The sequence below is a fragment of the Macaca fascicularis genome, chromosome 1 (assembly GCF_037993035.2).
Source record: "Macaca fascicularis isolate 582-1 chromosome 1, T2T-MFA8v1.1".
Lineage (NCBI taxonomy): Eukaryota > Metazoa > Chordata > Mammalia > Primates > Cercopithecidae > Macaca > Macaca fascicularis.
In genome coordinates, this window is record NC_088375.1 from 228699735 (window position 1) to 228720214 (window position 20480).

Consider the following 20480-nt stretch of genomic DNA (forward strand, 5'->3'; position numbering starts at 1 on the left):
TTACTGTGCGAGGCTTTGTTTTTTTAAGGACTGGCATGTTAAGAAAAGCTTTGTCCTCATGAATTAGTTGCTGTACCAACAGTTACGTTGGTCTTTATTAGGCTTAGAAGAAAAGATGTCCTTTATTTCGACTTTTCTTCCTTTAGTTGTGCTGTTTTGCTGCAGTGAGATTCAGGAGTTGGCTGTCACTGAACTCTCTTGTGTAGAATTTCTCCAGATCCAGAGCCTGGGGAACAACTTTGCCAGCAAATGCCGATTTCTGATGGGGAATAGGTAGTGTGAACTTGAATTCCATTAGAGCCATGGCACCAGCTGCGCCCAAAGCACACTGTAGACCAGTTTCCTTTGTATCTGTTTTGACTCACACCTCACTTGCCCGCATTGAAAATAGTTGAGGCACAGGGGCTGACTGGGGTCGTGAAGAATTTCAGGCCGTGATTTAAATTCATAAGAGTTCCAAAACAGGAGGTTGGTGTCGTCTCAGCCAATGCCAGTTACACAAACATCCTCACGCCCTTCCCTTGAGTGTGCTAGTGCAGCCGAGGAAATGAGGTTTGTTGATGTCACTAAATGCTACGAACTAGTCACTCCTAAAGGCTTCATATGTTTTCCCTCCAAAAGCCTCTGATCCCCCTTATCCCATGGCAGTAGTGTGTGGGTTTTGAGTGCTGTTGTCCTCATACCTTTTCAGGAACAGCCAGGTGTTGAAATACATGGGTCCGAAATTCGCTCATGAATGGTATGTAGCACAGAGGTGGTCAGAAACATGGGGAAAGTGAGGAAGTTGGATAATACCAAGTGTCTTAAGACAGTTGATATCTGGGGCTATCTGGATCTCAGCCTTTTTAGGGGACACTTGATTTCCTGGAGGGTGAAAAGGACCCCAGCGGTGGGGAAATAATGGTCCGGCTGTTGTAGTCATTGATAATGTCAGGGGAGCCTGGAATTTGGTGTTGACACCTGATTTCATTTTCCGTTTGTACATGGGACTCAAACCCTTAAACTTATCAAATGTTGTAAGTAAGCCAAGAGATGCTGGCCCTCCCACGGGGGAGGGGGACCTAGGATGTGGGACAGTTACAGATCTGGCAGTTCCAGGGGACAGACCATCTCCCCAGTAATGCTTGGACAGAACACGGGGGTGACTGGAGGCAGAAGCTGCAGGGGAGGGGCACCACGGCGGTGAGAGATGGGTCAGGCCCCCAAAGGAGAGCCCAGGTTGGCACCTGCCCAGGTTGTTCGGTGGGGTTGATTCTCTTTGAGGGAGAAGAGGGTAGCAGAGAGGCTTGGTGTGGGGATTTGCCATCCCTGCAAGGAGGTGGCCCTCCACCTACAGGAAGGTGGGGACTGTCTGTTAAAACGGTGCCATCATAGTGCTCATCTCTAGGAAGAAGAAACTGAATTTCTAATCCAGCCATTTTCTTGTCTTTGGGATGGATTTGAGAATACACATGCTTTTTTTTCCTCCCAGGCTATTTTGGGCCCAGCTAAAACAGTCTGTAAAGGCTGTGCTGACCAGTGGAGTGAGTTAGCTACCACCACAGCTAGAAACCAGAGAGCACCCATAAAACGTTCTCAGGCTTACACAAGTATGTTCTCAGGTTCAGGGCCAAGGCCCAGGACTGCCTTTTTGAGAAGCTCCTTCCTCCCCTGCAACCCCAACTGGTTGGAATTCAGGTGGTGCAGGGTCCACACTTTCCCAAAAAGGCTTCAAGTGCAACGAAAGTCTTGGTGTAGCAGGTGGGCACTGAGCCTTCACTGCAGAGGACACTGCGGTCTTGAGTGACGCTGTTTCACCCCTGCCGAGGAGGAGGTGTGGGGCAGAGTTTTGATCTACGTGACTGGCTGTGAGGTGGTGTATGTACAAGCACTTCATTGCCCTTGAGAAGCCGACGGTGCCAGGTGGCCACAGTGTGGATATGCATTGTTGAACGAACTGGCCTCAGGCGGGGCTTGGGGGTTCCTGGATGAGGAGTTCATGTAGCCCTGGAATGGAAATTGAGTATGGTATGTGCAGAAGATGATAAGCTTTTTCAACTCTTTTCTTGGAAAAAGTTTTTTTTCTATTTTTGAGACAGTCTCGCTCTGTCACCCAGGCTGGAGTGCAGTGGCGCAATCTTGGCTCACTGCAACCTCTGCCTCCTGGGTTCAAGCGATTCTCCTGCCTCACTCTCCTGAGTAGCTGGGATTACAGGTGCCTGCCACCATGCCCAGCTAATTTTTGTATTTTTAGTAGAGACGGGGTTTCTCCATGTTGGCCAGGCTGGTCTCGAACTCCTGACCTCAGGTGATCCGTGACCTGGGATTACAAGCGTGAGCCACTGCACCCAGCCAGAAAAAGTGTTTTTCCTTGATGCTTTTGTAACCAGTATATTAAAAAATATTTTGATTTTGGAATTGTCACTGAGATGTAATTACGAGCTCTATGATCAGCAAACATGAGAATCTTGTCTCCTAAAACAGTAACCTTAATGATAGGCTTGTTCTCGCAACTGCAGAGTTTACCGAATGTTCATTGCTTTAGGGATTGCTTTTAACGTCATGCATTTTTGGCCCATTGTCATTAAAATGCCCATTTGATAGTTTGACAATAATAAGGGCTCTTCTTTAAAAATGACTGGAGAGCTGGGCATGGTGGCTCACGCATGTAATCCCAGCACTTTGGGAGGCTGAGGCAGGCGGATCACGAGATCAGGAGATTGAGATCATCCTGGCCAACAGGGTGAAACTCTGTCTCTGCTAAAATACAAAAAATTAGCCAGGGGTGGTGGTGCTGCCTGTGTCTCAGCTGCTGCTGGGGAGGCTGAGGCAGGGGAATCGCTTGAACCCGGGAGGCGGAGATTGCAGTGAGCTGAGATTGCACCACTGCACTCCAGCCTGAAGACAGGGCAGGACACCATCTCAAACCGCCCCCTCCCCCCCAAAACAACAACAACAACAAAAACAAAAACTGGAGATTTGTAGTAAAAAATCCATTTATTTCTAGCATTCCAGTTTTTGTTTCATTTTGCCTTTGGACATTAAATAATATTACCTAGTTGCAGTCATAGGGAAGAACAGGATGGGGAGAGGATTATGACTGATGAGCATCTCGGCTCTAATTTGTTGCCAAATTAAGCAGTTAGAACTGTTCTTTCTTGAATGATATCTTGACTTTCTCAGCCTCGCCTTGGGAATTGGAGCCAAGGTTAATGATGGGGGCGGCTTTCTGGTGATGAGAAATATTGTAAATCAGAGTTTTTCTACCAAAGGGCAGGGGACCTTTGAAAGGGGTTAGAGAGGTGTTGGGGAGCTGGTAACTGAGGGGTGGGCATGTCAGCTTAGGGGTTTCTTCCCTCGTGGTTACCATTTAGGGAGACAGTTGGTCTGGAAACGAGGAAGAAGCAGGTTTGGTTCAAGCCTTAGTGATCTGGGGCTCCCCCTGGCTAGCGGCTCTGTGGGGGAAACACAGCCTTGGGAGGGGAGGCCCTTTGGTTTCCTGGACTGCTTCCCTGAAGAAGGTTCCTTTCCCCTTGCAGGCGGCCAGTACCGGGCTGATCCAGCGTCTCTATCTACAGCGTGGTTAAAGCGGATCTGGGAGATGGAGGGGTTCCCAACACCCCAGTCTTTGGTTCCAGAAGGCTGGACCGACCTCTCCTTGTCCAGGGATGAATGCAGAGGGTCTTTTGTTTGGGGCTTGCTGGCAATAAAATTGGACGGGAAGAAGCGGAAAACTGCTGCCGATCCTGCGTGTCTCAGGTGGGATCCCCCAGTGCCCCTGCGAGGCAGTGAGAGACCCTCCCTTCACGGGCCTTCTGGGGTTAGAGAGCTGGCGGTCGGCCAGCCCCTGGAACTTTTGCCTTCTTAAGGTAGCTTTAAGACTTGCCGCCGCGGAGACTGGAGGCGCTTATTTAAAATTCCAGTCTTGCTCCCGAGGGCTTTGGCCTCCATCTTTACCTTTAACGACCGAGGGCTGGTGGCAGCGGCTCCCTCCTGCTCTGCGACAGGTGTCGCTTCTGAGCGGGAGTTTTGGGCACAGACATCGCAGATCCGCACCACCCCCAGGGGTCTGCATGGGTTTGAGCTGGACCCAGCCTGGAGGGGCTTTTTGGAAGAGGGCAAGTGGGCGGTGGGAGCGGGGAAGCAAGTGAGGGGAGCCCGCCTGCGCGGATTTTTCGGCAGTAATCAGACCCACAGTCTCCAGAGCGTCTTTTCCCAAAGTGTGGAACACATTTTTCTTCTAAATCTCTTTGGAGAGGGGGTTAGGAACGTGCCGAGGCCGGAGCCGCGTGCGGGGCGGGTCCCGGCGCCTGTGAATCGAGTGGGGCAGCGGGCCGCGCGCTGCCCTGAAGACCCCGCCTCCGCGCCCTTCCGGGGCTCGGGGCCCAGTGCCTTAGCAGGCAAGCGGCGGCGGCTCATCCTGCCCCGGGTGCGCCTCGCCTCCCCCTGCGCCCGGGCTCGCCAAATCCCGGCTGCCCGCTCGTCCGTCGGGTCCCCAGGCGTGCGGACGCCTCGACGGCTCCCCCTGCCGGGGCGCTCCCCAGTCCCCACCCTCACCCGGCCCCTCAGGACTAGTCCCCCAACTTGTTCTCTGCTGTTAACTAGTAGCGCTGCCGGAACGATGGGATGGGGTTGCCACAGCAACCAGACTGGACGTCACAATCCGGGCATGTGTGCCGCCCCCCCGCCGTGCCGCCGTGCCTCCGGCGCTGCCGCCGCCACCCTCGGCGGGCTGCGGGACTCAGGCTGCGGGGTGCGGTGGGCGGAGCGCCCGGGCTTTGCGGGGAGCAGGCTAAGGCGGCCGAGAGAAAGGGGGGTCGAGACGGGGGGGTGGAGGTTTGGGGGGGTGGGGGGGGCAGGCGGCCGCCATCTTCTCGCCGAGGCCGCCTCGCCCGCCGCACGCGCCCGTCCGGCAGCGCACGGGTTAAGGCTGGCACCGCGCCCGGCGGGAGGGGGGGCGCCCACCTCCCCTCCTCCCCGCGCCGGGCATGCGGGGCCCACTGGGCACCGAGGAGGAGCTGCCGCGGCTGTTCGCCGAGGAGATGGAGAACGAGGACGAGATGTCAGGTGAGCGGGGCGCGGGTGCGCCCCGGGCCAGAGCGGCGGGGGCGCCGAGACGGGCCGGGCCCAGGGCCGGAGCACGGGCGGCGGGGGCGGTGCGGCCGGGCTGGCGCCGCGCAGGAGGGGCGCCTGGGCTGCGGGGCTGCTCTCCCGCCCTCCTGGCGCCGCGCGGCCAAGGGCGCGGGCTGGGTGAGCGCCCGGGCGCGGCGTGAGGGCGGCTAAGGGCGGGGTGCGATCCGGATCCCCCGGGCGGCGACGCGGGCCAGGCGGGCCAGAAGAACCCGGGCGGGAGCCTGCGCTGGGGGCCCCGGCGGGGAGGGGGCGCGGCGCTGCCGGGGTCAGCCCGCGTGCCCTTGAAGGGGGCGGGAATCGCTCTAGCTCCTGGAGCTGCGCACCCCGCGCCCGCATCCCGCCACCGTGCGCCTCTGGCCTCTCCGCGGGCAGGCGGGACCCGGCCCCTGGCCCATCTCGGCCGCGGGGCGGGCTGGGTGGGGCCCAGAGCGGGGCGAGGACCGGCGGTGCTTGGGGACGCATCGAGCGCCCAGGATGGGGAGGCTTCCCTCCCGGCCTAGGAGGGCTCGGCTCTGGGGCGCACGGGCTCAGACCCCTGCTCCATCCTGCCATGGGCCTCTGTGCGCTGTGACCACTGCTCCCAAGCACTTTACCCGGGCCGCCGGCGTCCTTCTGGAGCGACCTAGCGCCCGCCGCTGTCTCCAGCCCCACCATCGCCCAGGGTGGTGGCCGTTCCTAACCCACTCTGCCTTGGCTACGGGCCTGATGCCCCAGGGCCACCGCCCCTGCCCTTACCATCTCTCTCCTTTTATCTGTCTCAGAATTTAGTATACACAGGACTGTGCGCCAGGGGTTGCCTTGCAGGACAGTTCTTTAGTTAACTGCTCGCCATTTGTTTGGGACGTTTTCCCTCCTGGCACAGCTGGGTAGGGCCCCACCCTGTCAGCCACCCACCCTGCTTTCTGGGAGACTCTTACTTCTTGGCTTCCCTGCACCAAGTCTGTGGCCCCTCTGGACTTCGGAGAGACTTGTGGGAGGCTGGAGGCCCTCCCGAGCCCAGGAAGTTGCTTCTGGTCCCCTCTGACTTCCAGGGGTGAGAAGATTCCACACATGGACACCTCCAGCTCCTCTTGGAGGAAGCAGCCAGTGTCTTCTGGGGAGGGTATTCCCACCAGGTGGCCACACCCCCTGCCCCCTTCTGTTTGCTTGCTTGGTTAGTTGGTGGCTTTAATGCTGTGACTGGGCTCCTACAGGAGCCTGGCACTCACCTCGCCTATTAGGCCAAGTTGGCAGCAAGCGTTCTGGGGACGGGGAATAGGGGAGTCCTCACTTGGGGTGGGGTTGCCTGGACAATAGTTGACTGTCATATCCTGGGTCCTTGGAATTAGACCCATTCTCTGGAGGGGAACTCTGAGGCCCAGCACAGGCACAAAAGTCAGTGGCCATTTTCCACCCAGGAGGCTGGCTCCCCAGTGAGCCAGTTTGCTGTTTCCTCAGTAAGTTGTTTGTTGTGGTGTTTGGGGTGTGGCCCTTTTGTGGCATCAGGGGCATTTCTGGGCTGCACTGACCCTGCGGTGTAGTCCCCTGGCTGTCTTTCCTATCTTACACTCCTGCTTTCTCTGCCTATGTGGAGACATAGAGGCCGGGGAGGGGAAGAGGCCAGGGAAGGTGGCCCCAGTCTAGTAGGTACCTGACTCACTGCTTGGGCCAGAGAGGCGGGGCTCTGGTCATCCTGCCCACCACCCATGCTCCCCCTTGGTGGGTTGGCCCCAGAGCGTCCAGGAATACCCCCAGAGCCCTGCAGAAGAGACGCCCTGCTCTGGCACCTCTGGCCTGGGGATTTTGCCCCCATCCATCAGCAAGGCCAGCTGCTCCACCTCCAGAGCCTTCCCAGGCTCCTGGCTTCTCTCCATGTCCAAGCCTCTGTCTCCTCCTGCCAGTCCCCTCCAGGGCGTTCTACCCAGTCCTTATGACTACCCTCTGCACAGCAGTTGGGGTCACCTCGTGAACCCAAGTCAGACCCTGACCCTCATGGCTCCAGTCGCCTCTGAAACCCTTGTCCTGGTCCACTCCTGTGCCCCTTTCTTCACAGCAGCCACACTGGCCTCCGTGCTGCTTCTGAAACCCTCCATGCTCCATCCTGCCATGGGGCCCTGGCTGTGACCTCTGTCTGACCTGCTCTTTCGTCTGCTCACCGCTGCCGCCTAGTCATTTAGGTCCCAGCTTGAATGTTATGATAGAGAGAGACACCCTTGCTAAGACAGGGCCTTCCAGTCACTCTGAGACACATTGTCATGCTTTCTTTGGAAGAGCTGGGGTCTTGCTGTGTTGCCCAGGCTGGATTCCAACTCCTGTGCTCAAGCGATCCTCCTGCCTCAGCCTCCCTAGTAGCTGGGACTACATGCTTGTGTCACCACACCCCACATACTCAAAACGTTATCATCAGTTTCCTCTTGGATCTGTGGGTGTCCCCTTCAAGTGTAACTCTCTCGATAACCTGCCGTGCCCAGCGCCTGGAACCATGCATTCCTGAGAGATGGTTGTGGTTTCAGTGTCTTGAGGGCTGGGACTCCCTAGGTCACCCCAGCTTCTGGCTGTGAAGACAGGCCTCCTGTCAAGTTGCACTGCTGGCCCCCCACTCACCCTGAGTCCAAGCTCAGCGGTGGTGACCCCCACAGACCAGAGCCAGCTGGTTCCAAAACACGGAAGTTTGTGGCTGGAAGAACTGGTGTTTTGGAAGCTGTCATGATGATTTTTCAATCTACAGCTATTGAACTCATGACTTGTCCTATCTTTTTTCTTTGACTCTGCTCATCTCCCACCTCCCCCTGGGAGTTGCTCACTCTCAGCAGTGAATTAGTGTTTCCCATGCGGTGGTGGTGGGGAGGGGGAGGTTTGCCCCGGCCAACTCTGGCATTGAGGCAGGTGTCTGAGCCAGTTTCCAGGAGGAAGGCAGGGTGGGTGCCTCTTCTGGTTTGGGGACCAGCAGCTGCCAGATTCTCCTGGGAGTTGGGGTGGCTGGTCAAAGCCAGGGGTCAAGAACTGGTGGGATGAGGCCTTGGATTCCAGCTCTGAGCATTAGCTGAGTGCCAGGCAGCCCTCTCCTTGGTGTGCCCACTTGTAGAATGGGGACATAGCACTGGCTACCTCATAGAGGGTTATTATGAGGAACAGTGCACGTGGAACTTTAGGCCACAGTGCCCAACACATAATAGGTACTCAATAAACTGTGGCTGGTGTAATTAGCACCAGCCAAGGGGGGCAGCTGTCCTGCCTTCTCCAAGGAAATGCTTCTGATACTTGCATCCTTAACCAGTAAGCCCAGGGGAGTGGGAGCCTGGGTGGGAGGAGGGCCGTGAAGCCCGAGGTAGGGCTGGCGGGAAGCAGGAGAGGGGTTCAGAAAATGTGGCTCTCAGCCCTCTTAGGGCCACTGCTGGGCTGGCAAGTTCCCTGCCTCGTTGGCCCAGCTTTTCCTCAATCACAGATGAAGCTAGTGAGCCTAGACTGGGCAGCGTCTGGACTAGGCACCGTTACCACTCTGGCCCCAGTGACAATTGGCCCTAGCTGTGTGAGTATCTTAGGCTTGCTTCCTCAGGTCCAGGGGCCCGGAGAGAGCGACAGTCATGATTCCCAAAAGACCATGACTTTTTAGCCTGCGCCCCTACCCCTGTGGAAGCATGGTGTTTTTGGTGGGGGGAGTCCCAGGGAGCCTGATTGTGTTTAACATTCTTTTCTGGGAGGAGGGAGGCAAAATGAGCAGCACACTTTGCCCAGTGACTTGGCCAGTGGGTTATTCATTATCATTCCAAGTTGATCAGGTAGTAAGATCCATCTGTGATTTTATCAGTTCATTCAGTCGCTCACCTATCATCCATCCATCCATCCATCCATCTACCTACCCACCCACATCTACCCATCCACCTACAAAACCAACCTAGTAACCATTCACCATCCACCTATCAGTCCATATCCATACCATATCCATCCATACATCCATCCATCTGTTCTTCCTACTCGCTATTCATCCATGTACCATCTGTCCATGCTTCCCACCATCCATCCATCCATCCATCCATCCATCCATCCATCCATCCATCCATTCATCCATTCATGCATCCATGTATCTTCCTGCTCTCCCACATCTACCCATCTACCCACAAAACCAACCATGATGGTGAAGTTACCGTTCACCATCCACCTATCTATCCATATGTATATCCATCTATCCGTTCATCCATCTGTCCATCCATCCATTTGTTCTTGTTCTTCCTATCCACTCTTCACCCATGCACTATCTGTCCATGCTTCCCACCATTCATTCATCCATCCATCAATCCATCCATCCACCATTCGTTCATCTTCCATCCACCATCCATCCATGCATCCATCCATCCACCATTAATTCACCCATCCACCATCCATCCATCTGCCCAGCCACCATCCATACATCTGCCCACCCACCATTCATGCTTCCATCCATTCACCCATCACCCATCATCTATCCATTCATGTACCCACCATTCATCCATCCATCCACCCACCATCCATCCATGTATCCGTCCACCATCCACTCATCCATTCATCCACCATCCATTAATCCACCCACCATCCATTCATTCATCCATCCACCATCCATCCATGCATCCATCCATCCATCCATTCACCATCCATCCATGCATCCATCCATCCATCCATTCACCATTCATCCATCCATCCACCCACCATCCATCCATTCATGAATCCACCATCCTTCCATTAATCCACCCACCATCCACTTATCTATTCATTCACCACTCATTCATCCACCCACCATCCACACACCATCCATCCATCCGCCATCCATCCATCCATCCATCCATCCATCCATCCGTCCATCCATTATCCATCCATTCATCAATCCACCATCCAACCTTGCATCCATCCACCATCCACTCATCCATTCATCCACCATCCATTAATCCACCCACCATCCATTCATTCATCCATCCACCATCCATCCATGCATCCATCCATCCCCCATCCATCCATCCATCCGTCCATCCATTATCCATCCATTCATCAATCCACCATCCAACCTTGCATCCATCCACCATCCACTCATCCATTCATCCACCATCCATTAATCCACCCACCATCCATTCATTCATCCATCCACCATCCATCCATGCATCCATCCATCCACCATTCATCCATCCATCCACCCACCATCCATCCATTCATGAATCCACCATCCTTCCATTAATCCACCCACCATCCACTCATCCGTTCATCCACCACTCATTTATCCATCCACGATCCACGCACCATCCATCCATCTGCCATCCATCCGTCCATCCATCCATCCATCGATTATCCATCCATTCATCAATCCACCATCCAACCTTGCATCCATCCACCATCCACTCATTCATTCATCCACCATTCATTCATCCACCCACCATCCGCCCACCATCCATCCATCCATCCTTCATCCGCCATCCATCCATCCACCCACCCACCCACCATCTATCCATTCATCTTTCATTCATCCATCCGTCCATCCATCATTCATCCACCACTCATCCATCCACCATCCATTCATCCTTCCATCCATCCTCCATCTTCCATCCACCATCCATCCATCCACCCACCATCTGTCCATCAATTCATCATCCATCAATCTATTCACCATCCGTCCACCATCCATTCATCCATCCACCCATCCACCATCCATCCATCTGCCACCCATCCATCCATCCATCCACCATCCATCTATCCATCCACCCACCCACCATCTATCCATAAATTCATCATCCATCCATCTATTCACCATGTGTCCACCATCCATTCATCCATCCACCCATCCACTATCCTTCCATCTGCCATCCATCCATCCATCCACCATCTATCCACCATCCATCCATCCATCCACCCACCCACCCACCATCTATCCATCAATTCATCATCCATCAATCTATTCACCATCCATCCACCATCCATCCATTGACTATACAATTATCCATCCACCCATCAGAGACTTCTGGAATATCTTCTCTGAGCTGGGTACTGAACACAATGTGTATTGTCTAACTTTCTGGGGCTTTTGCTTATCTCTGTGGCTCTGTCATTATTTCACTCTCTTTCCCTGTCTTTCTCTCTTCCTCTCTCCCCATATCTGTCAGTTTTCATCTCCCCTGAGGTCATGCCCATGCCTCTCTCTTTCTGTCTGGCCATTTCTCTCTCTTTTGTCCCTCCCTGTCCCTCCAGGTTGACTCCCCCTCTCTTCCCCTTCTCACCTGTCTGTCCTCCTCCCCACTCATGCCCTGGGGCCTCTCCCTGCCTTCCCTGCACCCCCATACTGACTCCCCCCAGGCCCCAGTCACTTGGGGTAAATGCCTCATCTATCTCTGTCTCTTCCCTCCACTCCCCACTCAGGACTGATGCTTTCTTTTGATGTGACACCAATGAGGTGATGTCTGGGTTTTGTTAAATGTCATAAATAAATTATGAATCCTCTCTTGGGCGGGTGTACTGCCCCCCTTTGCCAGCATAGGGCCTGTCTTATTGGGGGAGGTTCAAGGACTAACGGCAGCCTTAGCCTGAGGACTCTTTCTTGGCCAGCGTCTAGGGTGGCCCTGAGAACCCCTGGCCCAGCAGTGCCCAAACTAGAGACCACTGCCTTCTGCCCTTCACCACTGCTGCCCTGACCCTCCTGAGTCTCGCTGGGCTCTGCCTGCCATTGCTGAGCACCTGCAGGCATCGTGTGGATGCTTTGCATTCACAGTTTTTACTTCTCCCCATCGCCGTGGGGGAAAGGCTGCCACATTACGGCCATTTCACAGATGAAGAGAGAGGCTCAGTGGGGAGGGGACTTGCTGGCGTCACCCCCAGGAAGGGTAGCATTAAGCCTCTGCTGCCCCTGTTACTCCCTCCTCCTGACCTCCTGGTGGCCTGATTCTCTGCTTGGTGCTGGTTGGGGAGTCCGGGTGGGGAACAGCAGGAGCCCCTCTCCCCAGGTCCTGTAGAGAGCGGTGGACATTGAGCCGGGTCCCTGTCCTTGGCAGGTTTGCCAGCCTTTGCAACCTGGTGATGGTGTTCTCATCCCAGCTCCTGGCTTGGCCCCCTGCAAATCCTTCGACCACCGAGAATCAGATGACCTAACTTTCGCTCCACAGTCACATGCCTTCCCCTTGTTTTGATCACCTTGTGTTTGCCAGGTGCCCTGGCGACTGCGTCCTTGCTCCGCTGCGGCCCCCCCCAGAGGAGTCGGGGGCTGGAGCCTGGGCCTGGCAGAGCCGTGGGGCTGTATGCAGGGGGACTAGTGTGGTGAACCAGCTTTGACCCCCTTGAGGGACCTGTGACCTTCCAGACCACAGACCAGCCTGAGTCACCTCAGTGTCCCCAGGGCATACACCGAGCAGGTTTACACAGCGTGGGCTGTTTCAATGCTGGATTCTGGGAGGGTGCTGGGGGAGAGACTTGGCAAGGGGGTGGGCGCCCACTGCCTGGGTTCAAACCCGGCTCTACCACTGCCAGCTGTAGGACTGAGATGTGGGTAAATAATGAGGTCCTCTGAGCCTCAGTTTCCTAATCTGCAGATGGGGATAAGAATAGAACCCATCTCTGAGCCAGGCGTGGTGGTTGTGCTTGTTGTCCCAGCTGCTAAGGAGGCTGAGGTGGGAGGGTCGCTCGAGCCCAGGAGGTCGAGGCTGCAGTGAGCCATGATCATAACACTGCACTCCAGCCAGCGACTCTGTCTCTAAAATAAATAAATAAATAAATAAATAAAAGCTGCAGACCAGAAAGAATAGTACCCCTTTCTGAGTTGCTGTGTTGAACTGATACAGATTAATCAGTACTAGGTACTTTGGGCCTGGCACGAGCCTGGCAGATGGTATGCAGGTAACTGCCGCTATTGCAATGCACTACCCTCGTCAGCCTGGCCGCAGCCTGCAGTGGCAGCCTAGGCTAGCCTGGCGATCCCTCAGGGCTGAGCTGGCGCGTACTGGGAGCTACACAGGGGCCGGGGGAACTCTGGAGGAAGCAGCAGAAGGTGCTTCTCCTTCCTCTGGTTGACTTCAGCCCCACCCCACCTCCACCCCCAGGAGGTGGGTGATCACAGGGTAATGGGTCTTCATTAGAGCAGGCTTGGATCTGTGGAGCCTCAGGCCCTGGAGGGGTAGGGCTGGTGCACGAGGGCAATGCCAGGTGGGCCAGGAGGGCGGTGAGGCAGCCACTTGGGGCCAGGAGCTGGCAGGACGAGGAGTTCTGAGGTGAGGTTGCACCTCCCCGGAGTCCCTCACCTGGCATGGGTGGGATCCTGCCTTACCACTGGCTGCATGCTCTGCGTCTTGGAACCATCAGGGCCTCTGCTCTGTCCCCACCAGATGGAGCCATAGGGAGGAGGAACTGGTGGGCTCAAGGGCACAGGCTGGGGCTTGGGGAAAGGCTGACTGTGGAGTTGCTTGGATGGTGACCCCCAGGTCTGGTTTTGGAAAGCTCAGGGCCTGCTGCAGGAGCAGAGGGTGTCCAAGGGTGGGAAGGGGCTGAGGCTTGGCGGAAGACCGGACTGTGTGGGGTGGTGGTGGGGGCAGTGTCACAGAGAATCAGGTGTGCGGTGACTTCAGGGCCACCCACCTGAAGCCATCTGGGGAGAGGAAGGGCCCATCAGAGACAGGGGTAGGCAGGGCTGAGTTCCCATTCCCGTGTGCCAGCTCCAGAGCCTTCTCAGAGGCGGGTTTCACCAGGCAGAGGCCCTGGGCTGTGAGGTCTTCTGGGAACAGAGTGGGGGGGTCTGTCCACGGGCAGAGGGTCTGGGGCCTTGTCCTCAGAGGCCTGTTCTGAGCGTGGGGTAGGGCCAGAGCAGGGTCCTCCTTTGTCCTCCCCTTACCCATGGGCAGATCCCAGACTTCCTTCCGGAATTTCCGGCAGCCACCTGTGCATGCCCTCGTCCATTCTGTTGCTCAGGCGACCAGTCAGTGACCATGTGCCGGGCTGGGTTTCCTAAGTCTGGGACCACCCTGCTGCAAGGGGACAGCTGGAAGGAAGCAGGAGGGAGAGGCCCCCCCTCGAGATTGCATCAGCCGGAGCCCATTACATAAGCAGCGTTGGGCACTGCCAGGGTGTGGGGGTGGCTCTGCCCAGGCGGTCTCCTGCGGTGGCGGGGGAGGCGGAGGCCGGGTGGCAGAGTGGGCAGCTGTGGACTGGCATCCCATCAGCTGCCCCACCACAGACAGCTCCCTGCCAGCTCTGCCACTGCCCCACCGACACCTACTCTGCAGGACAAGTCTGGGGGGATCCCTGTGCACGTTTTCAGCTGGTTTGAAAAATCCCCACCTTCCCACACCAGTGATCAGAGGAATGGGACGGGGTCAGCTGGAGCAGCCCAGCCCCTGCCCCTGGCTATGTGGGGCCTGACCCATATAAACCCACCTGGGGCAGCCCTTGCTGTTGGCTCCCCTGTGTGCCCTAGCCCTCCACAGGGTGCCCTCCCCGTGTGGGAGCCCCAAGCACCTGGCTACCCTTGAGGAAGGCCCTGGTGCAGAGAGGCACCAAGACAGTGGTGCAGCCCCCCACCTTCCCCTGGTGCAAACTGGCCCTGTGGGATGCAGGGGTGGGAGGGGCGTCCGCTCAGCCACCAGAGCCACCAGTGCCCCAGAGGAGTGGGGATGGTGGGGCTAAAGCTGCACCCATGGTGTGGGCAATGGGAGCCCCAGAGACCCAGGGTAGGAGGCCTCCTGTCCCCCTTTCTCTGCTTAGGACTCTCCAGGGGTCCCAGGCCAGGCGATGGGGGCCTGTGTGGAGGGTGACAGGTGAGTGTTGGGTGTGTCCTGGGCCACATGCGTGTCTGTGTGTCTGCATGTGGCGAGTGTGTCTGAGCGTGTGGGCCACGCTGGGGGACGCCTCGAGGCCCTTTTGTTGACCCTAAGGTCACCAGACTGCCTGGGTTCAAACCTGGCGCCACCACTGCCAGCTGTAAGTGGTTATGATAAAAAAAACTTCCTTGGGGGAAGGGGCTCTCTGTCTGTAAACTTGATCCAGTGGGGACACTCTGCCCGCTTTCTGGGTGAAAGCCTCCTGGTGGCCCCAGGACCTCTCGTCCTCCTCGGGGTCCCACTCGAAGCAACCCTCAGACTCTGAGTGACACTCCCTGTTGTGTCTCCACTGTCACAGAGGGTCGGGTCTGGGGTGTCCGTGGCAGAGGGTCTGAGGCTGAGGGGCTTCTCTTTGCTCCTCGGCTTCCCCTGAGTGCTCCTGAGTGCACAGGTGATGGTGGAGAGCGGGTAGGGCAAGCTGGATGGGGCGCTGGGGCCGCAGGCTGGCATGAAGGGCTCGCTCTCTCGTGAGCCCTTCTAGAGGACTCTTGGAGGTTCTTTCCTTCTGGAAGCCTCCTTTGCCCCCACAGGCAGAAGTGTCTCTACTTTGGATGGTTTGATTCTTGCTGCTCTGCCTGCCAAGAGGACCCTCCCCACTGCCCCTCCACGGCTCATGTCTGGTGCGCGGGAACTCCAGGCTTGGCTACCCTTTGTCTCTCCGGATTTCCCAGATGAGGGTCAGACCCCAGGCCACGGCTGCCACAGCAGGGGTCTCGTGTCACACCCCCCAGGACACGTGTCAGCCCTTCCTGTGGGTTGGAGGTTGAGGGAGGCAGACCTGGAACTGTGGCCAGTGTCTTCAAAGATATTCCCCTCCTGAGCCTGCCCGGCCTGGGCCCCCTCGGCCTTCCGAGTCAGTGCAGGTGAGGGCAGCTCCTGAACACTCAGGTGTGCTGGGCACAGCATCTCTCTGTGGACTGTCACAGCTTTCTAGTGCCCAGCTGTAATGCGCTTGGTTTCCCGTTGTGAGTGTGTTGGAGGTGGGGGAGTGTGGACCTGTATGCCTGTGTGTGCACAGGTGCGGGATTCAGGAGGAGATACAATATGGTCTTGGATTCTCTATTGAGGCAGCATCCTGTCAAACCCATGGTGTATCCTGGCATCTTCCTTGCTGAGTTTGTCCTGCAAATCCCCAGGGACCTCAGGTATGGGACCCGAGCGTCCCTGTGGTCCACAATTCTCTCCCTCTCTATTTATTTATGTTTTTTAAGACGGAGTCTCACTCTGTTGCCCAGGCTGGAGGGCAGTGGTGCGATCCCGGCTCACTGCAACCTCCACCTCCTGGGTTTGAGCGATTCTCTAGCCTCAAGTAGTTGGAATTACAGGTGCCTGCCAGCATGCCCAGTTGAGTTTTGTATTTTTAGTAGAGACGGGATTTCATCCTGCTGGCCAGGCTGGTCTCAGACTCCTGGCCTCAGGTTATCTGCTCGCCTCAGCCTCCCAAAGTGTTGGGATTACAGGCGTGAGCCACCGTGCCCGGCAGGTCCAGCGTTCTCAAGTCGCCTCCTGGCCACACTGTGGTCCTCTCTGTGGAGGGGAGAGATGGGCCTCACTGAGGTCTGTGCTCTGCTCTGTCGGCCCCGACTCCTTCCTGGTAGAGGCGCTCTGTTTCTCGGGCAGTGACGGCAGCAAGGCAGTTCTATTTGTTGTTCGTGGAGGTTCAGTTTTCTGAACGCTGTCCTGTCAGGGCCAGGTGGTTATTGTCCTATTACAGAGGAGGGAAGGAAAGGCCAGGAGGTGAGGTGATGTCACACAGTCCCTAGAGCTGGGGCCCCTGTTTTGTGTTCTCCCACTTCACCAGGTCTGGGGAGAGCAGGGTGGCTGTGACCTGGCACAGTTGGGTGTCCGGGGTCTTAGCATCCCCAGGGCTGGCGCTGTGTCTTCAGGGCTGTCCTGGAGGAAGCTCAGGAGTAACCACTGCCACCTTCTGATTTTTCCAGAAGAAGAAGATGGTGGTCTTGAAGGCTTCGATGACTTTTTCCCTGTGGAGCCCGTGAGCCTTCCTAAGAAGAAGAAACCCAAGAAGCTCAAGGAAAACAAGTGTAAAGGGAAGCGGAAGAAGAAAGAGGTGAGGGGCAGCACCTGTGCTGGCGAGTTGGGGTCAGGTGGGGTTGTGGCTGCATCTGCCTGGCCGCAGAGGAGGGCTGGGGTCCCTGGACCTTGGAGTTTGAGGGTTTCTGAGAGCTGAGTTTGATGAAGAATGCCATAACCAGTGTCTGATACGAAGCGTTGTGCACGGAAACCTTTTTAAGACGTTGGTGAGCTATCCTGTTTCTGGAGCAGGATGTCGGAGCGTCATTTTTCCTTCCTCCCGTTGTCCTATCCTGTGTGGGGACAGGGCCAGATTCTGTCGCCACGGTGCCTCCCTACCTGCCTGCCCCGCTCCCCGCTCCATAGCTGACTCCGTCTCTCTAAACTGAAACCTGAAGAAAGTGAAGTCAGTTGAAGAGAAGCAACGCCCCGTTTAGGGACAGTCACCTGCAGGTGACCTCTTCATTCCCGTCACTTTCTCCCTGGTTCTTGGCTGGTTCTGGATGGGCGAGGCTGCCGCACGCTCCGCTGCCTCTGGTTGGCGGGGTGTGACGGTGCGAACATGTCCCTTGTCTTCCCACGCTGCTGACACATTCCGAGCGTGCTTCTCTGTGCTTCACGCGGGCTCACTTGATCCTCATGACCAGCCCTGGAAATTGGTGGCATTTGAAGGATGATCGCCGGTTGGCAGATGGGGAAACTGAGGCGAGTTTGCAGCTTTAAGTCCTTCCTACTTGCACTGGCACACTGGGGTCTCTGCCATTTCCTCACCATATGTTTTTGGCTTCCTTCTGGGTGTCTCCTCTGATCCTCCAGGCCACCCTGTGTTGAGAACAACGGCAGGCACCTCACTTCACAGAGGAGAGCAGGGGCTCAGAGGTGCCCTGGCCCAAGGTCACACAGTGACACAGTGGCAGTACTGAGATCTGAACCCAGGGCTGTCAGCTGCACCAGTTGCCCCTGCCAGGCGTGTTTCTCCTCTCCTGCCTGCCCCGGGGGGACCTGAGGCCAGCTCTCCACCTTTCTTTCCCCCTGCCTAGAGGGGACTGGGCTGGCCCCACCTTGCAAGTGAGAGGCACAGGGAGGTAGCTGGTGAGGTGCAGTGGTGGTGGGGTGAGGTGCTAATGCTAAGCGGGTGCCCTTGGCAGCACTGGGCCTGGATCTAGGCCTCCCTGCAGAGTGAGATGGGGAGGTGGCTGCCAGAAGAGCCTAGGGGTGGGTTTGGGGAGCTTGTCCCAGGCTGGAGATGCTCCCTGCTGTGAGGGTTTCGGGAGGGCTTGTTGCGGGGGGTGCACCATGGGTCTCTTGTCCCGTGAACAAGGTGCGATCACTGGAAGGCTTTGAGCAGAGGAGAGACTGATGTGACATGACAGCCTGGCAGGCTCCCCTGGCAGCTCCAGGGCCAGGCCAGAGGCAGGAGCAGAGCCCTGGGGAGGGAGAGATGGTGGTGGCAGGGGGCGAGGGTCCCTGCCTTCACCTCTGGGCCTCGGGTCTGTGTCCCATTTCCACCTCCCCGGCTTGTTTGGGGACTTGGAGGCATTTTGGAGGGCTCTGAACTCTACCTGCAGCCTGTGGTTCCTCCTCTGGTCTGGGTGTCAGCCTGGGGACGTTGGGAGGGCAGAGCCTGCCCTGGACTGTGTCCTTGGTCCTCACGGAGCTCAGGGACTGCCATGGAAAGGATGGGGCTGGGAGGTGTTGGCCCCACCCCTCTGGTCAGAGCTGCCCCAGGTGTGTCCTGCCCCTGTGCTCTCTGCTGGGGGCGGCGGTCAGCATCTCTCACCCACCTCCTACCGGCCCTCCTCTCCCGGCCTCTGCCTTGCCAGGCCCCTGCAGCCCTGGGCCCTCCTAGGAAAGCTTCCTGAGTGTGCCTTGACCATGCCCCACGGCCCCCTGGTCCGCAGCCTGTGTGGCATCCCCACTGCTGCCTGCCCCCACCCCCACCTGCTTTGCAGCCGATCCAGGCCTTTCTGGTCCTCCGTGCACACGAGTGTGTGCATGTGACTGTGTGTATACCACCCTGTCTTCCCCTGGAGAGACCCTGGCCCCTCTGCCCGATTCTGCCTGCCTTCTCTGTTGCCCCTTAGCTCTGTGCCCCATCTGGCACAGTGTCGGGGATGGATGTGTGTCTGTCCCTTTCCAGGAACCCCCCCTTACCACTGGGCCAGCATGGGGGCTGCATGGGGAGGATTTGTGAGGTGAAGGGGGGACCCGGGTCTGTGGAGCTGGGTGTCGAGGCTCCTGCCTGGCCCATCATGCCCCAGAGACTCCCAGGCCTACGCTCTGAGGCTCCTGCATCTTCCCCAGGGTCTCAAAGAGGGTGAAGCTCCCTGTCCCTGTGATTCGATGGGGACGCGGAGATAGGACAGGGGAAGCGGGAACTGTGTGCCTGGAGGGTCCCCCAGGGAAGGAGAGGCTGTGAGCCAGCTCCTTTGGTGAGGGACTCCCTGAATTCCCTGCTGCAGCCCCTGCCCTCCTCTTCTGCTGCTGTGGCCGCTGCCCCCTGGCCCCAGAGGTCGGTCCTTGTGCTGGGCCCCTAGGGGGTAGATGGCTCTGGGGCTGCAAGGCCCTGGGATGAAGGCACTGAGACCGTCTGGCAAAGGCTGTGAAATCTTGCTCTGCTGCCGTCCCCGCCCTCACTCCTCACACCTGGGCTCCATGGGCTCAGGGTGATGTGGATTTTAGGACCCTGAGGCCTCGTGGTCCATGGCAGGGACTCCTACCTGTGCACCCCCTGCCTACCTCCTCTGAGTTAGAAGCTGGGTGGGAGTCTAGGCCAAGAAGGGCAGTGTCACCTGGGCCTGGGTCTCAGGCCACTGTGCTGGGTGAGCCTGGCTCCTAAATGCAGATGAAGGAACCAGTGGGGTGCAGCAGAGACCTATGGAAGCCCCTGTCCCCCCAGGTAGGGCTGGCTCCCCTCCCCTCTCCTGGGCTCAGGGTACAGCCCCAGCCCTGGCTAGGAAGGAGGCTTGGGGGGTGGGCAGCGTCTGGACAGTGGCGAGGCCTGGGGGCTGGGGGCCAGGTGGTCTTTGAGGCCTGGGAGGGCTGGTTCTCCGACTCTCTCATTCCCAGAGCGATGATCACGCTGAGCCTTCCCTTTTCCAACTGGCCCAGGTCTTCCCTCCCGCTTCTTTCTGTGACAATATGTTTTTGGTTTTTGTCCAGGTCCCTGTCTCTCTCTGGCTCTTGCCTGTCTGTCTCTCTCTGGGTCTCAGACTTGGTCCTTCCCTCTGGCCTGTGCTTGGTCTCCACCTTGGTAACCTCTCGGCATCTCCTCTCTGTCCTTGGCCCTCTTTTCTCTCTTCCCCCTCTCCCCTCATTTCCCTCCCTCCCTTTCATTCGCTCCACCCCTTCCTCACCCTCTCTCCTTCTCTCTGCTGAGATGCAGTTCTGGTTCTTGGAAGGGGAAGGGGGCTGGGATGGACAAGAGGCCTCCGGAGGTGCCCTCTCCCTTGCATTTGAGAGCCTGGCTCGGGCCAGCTGTCAGATCTTAGGGGGTCTGGAGCATGCTGTGGCCCAGCTGCTGGGTGCCCCCTTGCCCACCTG

At 57.4% G+C, this 20480-nt stretch overlaps 1 protein-coding gene across 3 annotated transcripts in view; it reads left to right on the forward strand.

The window, feature by feature from the left end:
• The first annotated feature begins 4668 nt into the window (after positions 1–4668).
• CHD5 (chromodomain helicase DNA binding protein 5) overlaps positions 4669–20480 on the forward strand; it is an 81159-nt gene continuing 65347 nt past the window's right edge. For 2 of the 3 annotated variants that reach the window (XM_045387953.2, XM_045387962.2), the window contains exons 1-2: positions 4669–5046; positions 16847–16974. In XM_045387953.2, coding sequence (XP_045243888.1) covers positions 4968–5046; positions 16847–16974 — 207 coding nt within the window. In that variant the 5' untranslated portion in view covers positions 4669–4967. The remainder of the gene's footprint in view (positions 5047–16846; positions 16975–20480) is intronic. The other variant, XM_065530599.2, reaches the window with a different exon arrangement.